Here is an 11102-nt window from a genome sequence, read left to right as displayed (position 1 = left end):
TAAGTAAGCTAATTCGTCGATTACATATATAATAATGTCATATTTATATATATACATTGCGGTCTTGTATATATCGACTATATCTATTATATAATATATATATATATATATTTAGTTAGTTAGAGCTAAGGGTATAATTAAAAGAGATCATCATAGCAGCAGATAAGCATTTCTAGTTTCTTCTCTGTATATTTTGGCAGTGAGACTGATAAAAACGAGAGATGGGGAGTCAAAGTGATAGTAGCACTACTTTTGCCAAGATGCCGACCATAAAATTCACGAAGCTGTTCATCGATGGAGAATTTGTTCACGCACTTTCAGGTTAATTTCTTCAATATATATATTGATTATTTTATATAAATTCCCCATCTCTTTCTCTCTCTCTCTCTCTCATACATATAGAACTTATCTCAAAGAAATATATATCTTGCTAGTTATAATTTTGAGATATTCTTTCTTCCTTTTTTCTTTCTTTTCATTTCTTTTCTTCTTTAGACAAAACAAAATCTTTGGAAGACCTACCGAGACATATATATATATTAGAGAATTTTTAAAATCATTGCTTGGAATAATTTTTCATAGAAGAAAAGTTTTTATTTTTTATTTTTGTCAGGCATAGAAGAAATTTTGTATATGCATGTTTGATTTACCGCAAAATTAGTCATTGATGCATGAACATACTCAGTTCCAAAAATAAATCTTTATTATTACAGTTCGATCACTTGCTTAATTTCTAAAATTCCTATTGATAGATATGCCTACGTAAAATTTTCTCTTCTATTTGATATATCATCATGACGGTGTCTGTAAATTTTAGGGATAAGTACTTTTTTCATTGAGTTAAAAGAGATGCCAATTTTTAGAGCAGATGCAAAAAAGGAAAAATGATAAGACAGAGAGATAACTTGGTTCAGTTTCAAAAAATGGTAAAAAAAAAATCCCTTTGGCTGATTACACTTCTTTTTACCATCTACAGTCTTATTTGGACTTTAAAAAAAAAAAAAAAAAGTACTCTCTACGACTTTTTTTGTTGTTGTCATATTTTATGAAATATAGGTTTATTATGATTTTTTTTCCCACTAATTATTATTATTATTAAATTTGGTTAAAAATTTCTCATGAACTAGTTAAATGTGGGATATTTGTCCAATTTTACTAACAAATTATGATGTGACATCCATAAATTCTTAATGAACATTGGGTCGACACAGTGATCAGTTTCTTAACCATTATTATAAGTGAATTAAAAAAATTGAATTCACAAGAAAATCCGTGGATCACCGATCATATTAATGGCATATGTATTTTTGTTGGACGTAAATAATATTAGTAATTCCCTCTCTCATGTGAAATTCTTGAATCTTTAACTACACACTTGGACAATTTTTATTTTTATTTTTTGGTTTCTTTTCTTTTTATCAAATAAAAATAATAATTTAGAAAAAAAAAACAGGGAAAACATTCGAGACGATAGATCCGAGAAATGGAGAGGTAATAGCAAAGGTTGCAAAGGGAGACAAAGAAGATGTTGATTTGGCAGTGAAAGCTGCCCGTGTTGCTTTTGACCATGGTCCTTGGCCTCGTTTGCCTGGTTCTGTATGTATTGCTAATTCCTTTTTCTCTAATATCATTAACATTATACTCAAACTCAAATACTATACTATTTATATATAAATATATATATGTTCTTTGGGTAATTGATAATTAAAATAATTCTTATAGGTACGTTTTGCATAATAGACTTTGAAAGGCTTTTTGTATAGAATGACAGTAAAAAAAAATATTTTACCCATCATTGATGTGTTTTATGCGTATAATAAAGAGGATCGTATATTTGTTTGCATGTAGTGTATCCAATTTTTAGGTTAAATATCCTAGCTTAGTGATATTATTATGCAAATTTTATCATAATTAAGATGTCTGTGTATATGGCTGTCCTAACCTGTTTAATTGTCTTCGGTAATTCTTTTCTTAAATTTATGAATATTATTAAGTATATCTTAATTTCATAATTGTAAATATTGAAGAATTTAATATTACTTGTAATCCCATCTATTGTTGTTGCACCTAAGTTCTAATTTGGATTTAAATGGGTAAGGTGGAGTCAAGAGACATAAAAAAGAACATATAACTATCATAAAAATATTTAAACAATAAAGATCATAAATTCAAATAACAAATACTACAAATTCATTATATTATGCATATACGTTATAATTAATTAAAAAAAAATGTAATTATATACATATACGTTTTAATTATTTAATAAAAAAATTGTTTATTTAATTAATTACATAAATTTTAATTACATTTTAATGTAATTATATACGCAACAATAGGTGTATATGCGTATATGCATAATATAAACTATTTTTTAATTAATTATATACGTATATGCATAATATAATGAATTTGTAGTATTTGTTATTAGAATTTATGATCTTTTATTGTTTAAATATTCTTATGATAGTTATATGTAATTATCCCAAAGTTTTGGTTACCGAATGGCTCTATGTTTTCAAAATTTCATAAATTTTAACTAAAATTTTAAAAAATTAAAAATAAAATTAACTTACCGAACAAATTTTCAGTGATTGTTCCCAAAGTTTTAATTATTTAATAAAGAAAATGGTTTATTTAAGAATTACCAAACGGGCCCATAGTGCATGCATTTTTCCCGACGCCTTAACCCCACTCCCATTTACAATATTTTAAACTATTACAAAGTTCTATTTATTAAACTTTAAAAAGTAAAACCTCAACAAGAATTGACAAATAAAGAACACGTAATAAGTGCATGAATACAACTACTAACTTATTAAATAAATTATATAGTCACCAACTCCTCACACCAATAACGCGGACCATATAAATATATATTAAGTTATTTATTTATATTATATATTGTGGGAATTTTTTTTTTTTTGACAAAATATATGGGATGTTGATACAATACATTTGTTTTTCCTATTTATTGTTCATATAAATTACGTTTACTAGTTAGTTTTTTTTAAAGGACGTTTGTTAGTTAGTTGTCATAAATAGTAGGTACTTTCTTCTGTGAAGATTTGTTTACTTAGTATAAGACATGATATGTCATAATTATTTATAAAGTAATGTTATAATTAAGAGCACTCACACTAGAAGATGGATAATAGTCAAATTTTAAAATTTAGCTCAAAAGTATTAAAGAAACCTCTATATTAGGTGATGTATTTTACACAAATTTTACATAGAACACTATAAATGTGTTAAACTTATGATATACTATTCATTATTGTAAACATATTTTATTATTTTTTCTCTCTCCATCAGTTTTTTTTTCTTATAGGCTTTCTCCTATAATATATATATATATAAATAAATGTAAATGTGTTCGTGAGTTTTATTGTGTTATTCCATACATATATATTTATAGTGTGTGTATATATATAAATATATATAATAGTAATTTAATATTATATTATTTTAGGTATTTTATATTATTCCTTATGATTTATTAATTAGTTGTTTTTTTGCTCAAATTAGTTAGTTGTTTTATTATTTAGGTATTTGTTAAATTTTACAATGTATGTATTATTTTTTATATTTTTTTATTTTGTTTTGTTATTACAATATTTATAATGAGCATTTTTATATTTTTTTAGTTAATTTTAGAAACTTGGTTAATTTAAAATAAAGTATAATTATTATTTTTAATTGTAGAGTATAATTATATTTGACAACATATAGATAAATATTACAAATATTAAAATATGATAGAGATATTATTAAAAGTAAGATAGAATATTTAAAATGAATAAAAAATATTAAAGTTGAGCTTTGATGATGTAAAATAGAGAAGTCGATGTGTAGTAGTATGCGGTATAACAGAAAAAGTATAGTTTTGGTGATTTAAAATAAGAAAAATATGGCACATCTAGTAGGGGTGCACACGGGTTGGATTTTCGGGTTGAGAAAAATGGTACCGAAACCGATCCGAAATTTTCGGGGTTTTTCGAGTTTTATTCGGGTTGGGCTGGGGCCATTTGTGTGTTTGGGCTGAAAAGCATAATTTTGTAAAAATACTATTTTTTATACTTTTTTCAAGAATACCATTTTTTTTTCAAAATAACATTTTTTTCGGATTTTGGGTTGGGTTGGGCTGGGCCAATTGGGTTTTGGCCCAAAAAGTCAAATTTTGCAAAAATACCATTTTTCAGAATTTGCGTTTGAACCCGAACCCGAGTTTTAACAAATTTCAAACCCGAACCCAACCCGAATTTTGTCGGGTTCGGGTCGGATTTAACCCGAATCCGACGGGTTTTCCCAAAAAACGAGTTTTCGGGTTGTGGGTCGGGTGGGTTTTGCGAGTCAAATGTTCACCCCTAACACCTAGTGTGAGTGCTCTAACTACACCTTCATTAACCGATGCTTTATGTGTGATTAAATTTTTAATTGAGTTTTATTTATGAAGTGTTACCTAATGTAATTAGGATGTTTGACAGTTTAAAGTGTAGTATTGTGATAACATTCTCAATTATATATCTTCGATATAAAAATTGTGATAACGGAAATTCTTAGTTTAACGGTTTGTTTTGTTAACTTTAACAGAATATTCTAAATATTTAACAGAATATACTTTTAAAACTAATTTAAAATAAATATTTATTAATTATATTAATATAATTCAAATTCAAATGTTATAAAATATCATTATTATAATAATATATAATACAATTTTTCAAAATATATATAATACAAGACTAGATATTTAATAATCATATTAATAAAATTTTAAATGTTATAAAATATTATTATGATAATAATATATAATCCTATTTATTTTTACTAATTATATTAATATGAATTTAAATATTATAAAATATTATTATTATAACAATACTTAATACAAAACTATATATTTAATTCTTATATTAATATAAATTTAAATATTATAAAATATCATTATAATATATATAATACAAATCTAAATTTTTATAAAATTTATTAATTATTTTTATTAAATTTATATTATTATCATAAAAATTTCAAATAAATAAAAAATATTATATATAAAAGAATAACATATCAAAACAATAAAATTTATAAGTAACAATAAAATTCAATATAACATTTATATATGTAGTAGAGAGTTGTTCTATAACTAAATACCCCATTAAAAAAAAACTAATCTTCCACTTTTTAAAAATAAATTATATATAATTCCCCGTTTATAATCAAAGTTAAAAAATGATGCTGCTCTGGAAGATTAAAAATAAAAACGATTCATACCACCTTTCAGACACGAGAATACAGATTGCCACTACACAATCTGTTACTAAATCTTATATAATTATAATTTGATTAACGATGATCAGGAGAGAGGAAAGATTATTATGAAGTTCGCAGACTTAATTGACCAAAACACAGAAGAACTAGCCATTCTGGACAGCCTTGATGCTGGGAAATTGTTAAGTGAGGGCAAGTCCATGGGCATACCTGGGGCCGCAGAACTTCTCCGGTACTATGCTGGCGCAGCCGATAAAGTCCATGGACAAGTGCTAAAAATGTCAAGCCCACTTCAAGCTTACACATTGCTTGAACCCATTGGGGTTGTGGGACACATCATTCCCTGGAATTTCCCTACTTCCTTGTTTTTCACAAAGGTCAGCCCTGCCTTAGCCGCAGGCTGCACCATGGTGGTCAAACCCGCTGAGCAAACTCCACTCTCAGCTCTCTATTATGCTCATCTTGCTAAGCTGGTACTTAAATCATAAACGTTTTCATATTTACTTTCCCATATTCGATCGATTGCGGTTAGTTTATGTGGTACTTATGTATTGATCATCATGACTCATAGGCTGGTGTTCCTGATGGAGTGCTTAATGTGGTAACTGGATTTGGACATACTGCAGGCGCTGCCATTAGCCACCATATGGACGTTGACATGGTATTATTGTTATTATTAATTGTTCTCTAGCTAATATGGCATATGATTTGTACTAGCTAATGTATAGTGAACATTGGCCTTATTGTTCATTTGTTATACACAGGTGAGTTTTACTGGCTCAGCAGAAGTGGGTCGTGAGATAATGAAAGCTGCAGCATCAAGCAATTTGAAACATGTCTCGCTAGAATTAGGAGGCAAGTCACCTCTCATAGTTTTTGATGATGCTGATGTAGATTTGGCTTCTGACCTTGCCCTTCTCGGCTTCTGTTTTAACAAGGTGATCGATAAAGTGACTTAAATTTCACCACATAATTATTCTACCTATTATTATATATAAAACCTTTTTTTTACTTAATTTCTAACTTTGTCTGAATATGCATGCATGTCTAGATATATTGGTATATACTTTTAAAGGGGTGATTTCCTTTTCTATGTTTTAGGGAGAAGTATGCGCGGCAAGTACTCGTTTGTATGTTCAAGAAGGTATATATGATGAATTTGAGAAAAAGTTGGTGGAAAAGGCAAAAGCTTTGGTAATTGGAGATCCTTTTGATCCTCAAGTTCGTTATGGACCCCAGGTAACTAGGATAATTTTTTTAATGCCTAGATTGGAAACCCTCTCGGAATTTGAATTCTAACCTTCATTAATTTTTAGACCAATTATAACGTGGAATAAATGAACCGATAATGATACAAAAGACCACAAAATACTAATTAGTCAACTTGAAGCACTACAGGTTGACAAAGTGCAGTTTGATAAAATCCTGAGCTATATTGAGCATGGCAAGAGAGAAGGAGCCACTTTATTAACTGGTGGTAAGCCAATAGGGGAGAAGGGATATTACATTGAGCCTACCATTTTCACTAACGTTAAGGTATATATTTATATATTCTTATATTATATGTAAGGGTAGGTAATTATTTGGTACCTGTGTTTTTGTAAAGTATCTTCTTGATACTGTGTATTTACAAATAATGCTCATTTGGTACCTTGTATTTTAAAATCGTACATATTTGGTATCCAGCATTTTAAAATCGTACATATTTGGTACCCTGTATTTTAAAATTGTACATATTTAGTACCCTAAACTCAAATTTAATTCATAAAATTTTACCAATTTAATCAAATTACTCTCGATCATACAAGTTATAAATTATATATAACTGCTAACAGTTTAGTCATATTGAAAAAAATTTATCAATTAGAATACAAAATATCTATATTTTCAAAATACAGGGTACCATATGAGCATTTTTGAAAACATAGGGTACCAGAAAATATTTTGCAAAAACAAAGATACCAAAAGAGTAAATTCCCTATATATATATATATATACATGATAATTCTTCTATAGAACTTTACTTTAAGTCTTACCGGTGAGACTCTCAATGTTTCTCAATCTATGAATAGTTTTTGGTGTAATTTTTTTCTATAGCCGTGTATATTATAGCTATTTAAAGCATCCTGCAAATTTTCAGAAAATTCCGAATAATTTACAGTTCAAACATGTTGTTTTCAAGGGGTATACAAAAATTATTCGCACCTGCAACGTATTATATGAACATATAATATATACACTACAAAAAATATGTCATTTAGCTACAAAATTATTAGCAGCTAATAATATATTTTTGGTAGCTAATGGATTTTTTGCTACCAAAATTTTTGGTTGCTAGTTCGTAGTTAAATCTCCGTCGCTAAAAGTTTTTTGTTACCAAAAATTTTGGTAGCAAATGTTTTTTATTGGCTACTAAATATTTAGTAGCAAAAAATATAATATTTGACAGAAAAATAATTAACTTTTGTGTCTACTAAATTTTTTTTGCTACTATACTTTGGTAGCAAATTAATTTATTTTTATTAATAAAACGATCAGTAGTAATGTTATTTTGCAAGTAAAATTTGATAGCTACATATTTTAAATTATTAGCTAATAAAATAACTTCCACTAGTTTTTTGTTTGATAATTTGTATTCAGAAACTCACAGATTATATTTGTTTAAACATTATAATATATAAAAATAATAAATGCTCATGGAAAATATTAAAACAAAATATAAATTTAAGATAAATATATATTGCACACATAGAAGATGCGAGCTAATGAGAGTCCTTTGATTATTGATACAAAAATTACAAGATACAAATTTTATATAGGTTGAAGATGCAAGCTAACATTGTTTAATTTATACAAAATTACAAGATGGTATTTAGTGGGGTTTGCTCCAGAGTGTAGAACAAATCTCTTCTAGTCTTCAATCCTTCAAGTTTTGTATAAAATCAGTAAAAGAGAAAAACAAAATGTAATTATTAGTTATCTAATGGATTTATATTCATATATATATATATATATATATATATATATGAGAGATTGAGAAATAAAGACGTTGCTGGCTGAGAATAATAATTGTGAGAGACGTTCTTGGCCCGGAGTGATGATTGAGAGAGAGAGAGAGAGCGTTGAAGAAAAATGATATCTATATATGAGAGAAAGATGCTATGTATGTCTGAGACAGAATTATATATAACTAAGAGAAGTATGAGAAATATATATTTTCTACTCAAAGGAAAATGATAACATTGTGATTCCTTTTATCTGTATAATATATATATATATATATATATATGCGAGAAGGTAAATATTGTGTAGAGAAGCTAGCAGTTTATGGAGAAAGTGGTAGGATAGTGGTGAGATAAATGTGAGAGAGTGTGTGCATGTAATAGATTTTATAAGTGGTGGTTGGTTATGTTATATTAATATATATTTATTATATGATTTATCTTATATAAACGCAAATACTTTATTTTATAAGTATGTGTGTATAAATGTATTATTGTATATAATTATTATAAATATGTGAAAAGATAAGTATGATTTATTAAGTCCTATCAGCTATCAATATTTTAGTAGTATAATTGAAATACTTATATTGCTACAAGATATTAGTAGCAAAATTTTCTAAACTTTATAATTTAAAATTTTTGTTTTTGCTACTAAAAAAATTAGTAGCTAAAAATTTCAGTTTTTGCTACAAAAATAAATTGGTAGCAAATAATATATAAAGTAGCCAATTTTATATTTTGGCCCCAATAAATTTAGCTACCAAAAACAATTGGTAGCTAAAATTATAAATTAGCTACTAAGAAGTTTGGTAGTAGAAATATTTGGTCTTTTATTAATGGATTTTGCCACTAAACTATTTTGCTACCATAATTTAGTAGCAAAATATAATTAATTGTTACCAATAATATTTGGGAGCTAAAAACTTAGTAGCTAAAAATTATTTTTCTTGTAGTGATATATTATTTGTGTCTATATTTATATAATGTATTAATCATGAATAAGATGTCCAATTAATGCTGTTACCTTGTTCTGTGACAATATTTGATCATCAGGAGGACATGATGATAGTAAAGGACGAAATATTTGGGCCTGTTGTGGGCCTCATGAAGTTCAAGTAAGCACATGATCTGAATAATTGATACCCAACCAATTTCTATTTCTATATAAATAATAATTCGTAGTGTTTATAACTTCTATATGTACTTTATATACAGGACTGTAGAGGAGGCGATACAGAGAGCAAACGACTCTAAATATGGGTTAGCAGCAGGCATAATGACCAAGGACCTGAACGTTGCCAACACTGTTTCAAGATCAGTCCGAGCTGGCTCTGTATGGATCAACTGTTACTTTGCAATTGACAAGGATTGCCCATTCGGTGGATATAAGATGAGTGGGTTTGGCAGAGATTTTGGCCTGGATGCCCTTCACAAGTATATGCAACTTAAATCGGTTGTTACTCCCATTTACAATTCTCCTTGGCTCTAAATTATCGTATATATTTAGGCCAATACTCATGCCCTCTCTGGCTACCTCTTTTCTTCTGATAAGACCAAAAAGCATGACGATTATTGTGTATACGGCTGCATATGCATATATAATATATTTTACTAAAATAATGATGTTATTTGTTTTTGGTTTTTTATATTTAATTGAACAAAATTTATACTATCCACTAATATATGCTTTTTAACATCGCTTTTCTTTTTTGTTAGACCCCATTTGAAAAATCTTCTATTTACTTGTATCTAAAAGTAGAAGATAAACAAAAAAATTAGTTTATTTTTTGTGTTTAAATTTAACTATAATATAAAGATTTTTTTTATGATGATTTTTTTGTAGAGTATTTGGATAACTAATAAAATAAATTTTAGAAATTATGATTAATATTATTCTAATATAAAAATTAACTACTCAATATGTCTTTTTTTAATTAAGAAAAATGATTTTTTTATTTTTTACTCAAATATTTTTAAAAGTACTTTTTTAATTCTAAAATTTTTTAAAAATAATTTGACTTTTTCAGCAAAACAAGGCTTCAGTCTCCAACAATAGATGTTTAGAGTCGTGCATAAAAATTGGGTGAATAGGTAATTTTCCCCACCCATGTAGAGTTAAAGAGTTTTACCCTTCAGATTTTTTTTGTGTGGAAAAAAAACTCTTGAATTGTAGCAATTATTGCAAACATGCCCCCTTTATTGTACTCCTTTCATTTTTTTTTTAAATAGATTATTGTTGTAGCACTCATGTACGACGCGATTCAAGAGTTCACGTGAAAAATACATGTATGCATAGTAGTCTGTACGCCCTGGATTTCCCACGGGCTGTTTAGCAGGACGATCCTCGGACTAAACATGATTTAGCCCGAGGCTCCCACAGGCCAGAGGCTTTATCTTCAGGACGGGCCCTTTCTAGCTCGAGGGTATGGAGTTTCCTGCTCCTTCTTGTTGTTCCAGGAGCTGGGAACAACATCCGACGACCACTGAAGGATCAGCTCGGGTTATGGATTGCTCCGGTAGCGAGCTTCTCAGGAAGCTCTGACCCTATGGGAGGTCAACACGCAAGATAAACGTGCATAATCCTGCCATCACGTGTCCGATATCCCCCTGACTTCTCGGACACGCCGCAGGAACGTGCGTATTCAGACACCCACGGATGGGTTGGGCCGTGCGGCCCATTATCTCCTTCCATACTGATTAGACCACACTTGTGTGTCAGGTTTAGGAAGTAATCATGAATATCACAGACTTGATATGACAAATGGGAAGGTCACGGGATGACCTCCCTACCAATTTCCAGGTGCCTTCTCCTATAAATATGGAGAC

At 28.3% G+C, this 11102-nt stretch overlaps 1 protein-coding gene across 1 annotated transcript; it reads left to right on the top strand.

The window, feature by feature from the left end:
* Positions 1 to 147: 147 nt before the first annotated feature.
* Positions 148 to 9929, top strand: LOC133793749 (aldehyde dehydrogenase family 2 member C4-like). The gene is made up of 9 exons (XM_062231039.1): positions 148 to 321; positions 1454 to 1596; positions 5361 to 5744; positions 5843 to 5932; positions 6036 to 6209; positions 6373 to 6510; positions 6670 to 6807; positions 9330 to 9391; positions 9492 to 9929. The coding sequence occupies exons 1-9, from the start codon at positions 222 to 224 to the stop codon at positions 9763 to 9765; spliced, it is 1503 nt and encodes a 500-aa protein (XP_062087023.1). The 5' UTR covers positions 148 to 221; the 3' UTR covers positions 9766 to 9929.
* Positions 9930 to 11102: the final 1173 nt, after the last annotated feature.

Source organism: Humulus lupulus, chromosome 8 (genome assembly GCF_963169125.1).
Source record: "Humulus lupulus chromosome 8, drHumLupu1.1, whole genome shotgun sequence".
NCBI lineage: Eukaryota > Viridiplantae > Streptophyta > Magnoliopsida > Rosales > Cannabaceae > Humulus > Humulus lupulus.
Note: the sequence above shows the minus strand (reverse complement) of the source record. Positions and strands in the feature narration are given on the sequence as shown.

Excerpts from the sequence above, each read along its gene's own strand:
- LOC133793749 (XM_062231039.1), top strand. The coding sequence starts at position 222 with ATGGGGAGTCAAAGTGATAGTAGCACTACTTTTGCCAAGATGCCGACC. Across the intron at positions 5,933-6,035 it reads ACCATATGGACGTTGACATG|GTGAGTTTTACTGGCTCAGC; the intron begins GTATTATTGTTA and ends TGTTATACACAG. Across the intron at positions 6,511-6,669 it reads AAGTTCGTTATGGACCCCAG|GTTGACAAAGTGCAGTTTGA; the intron begins GTAACTAGGATA and ends GAAGCACTACAG.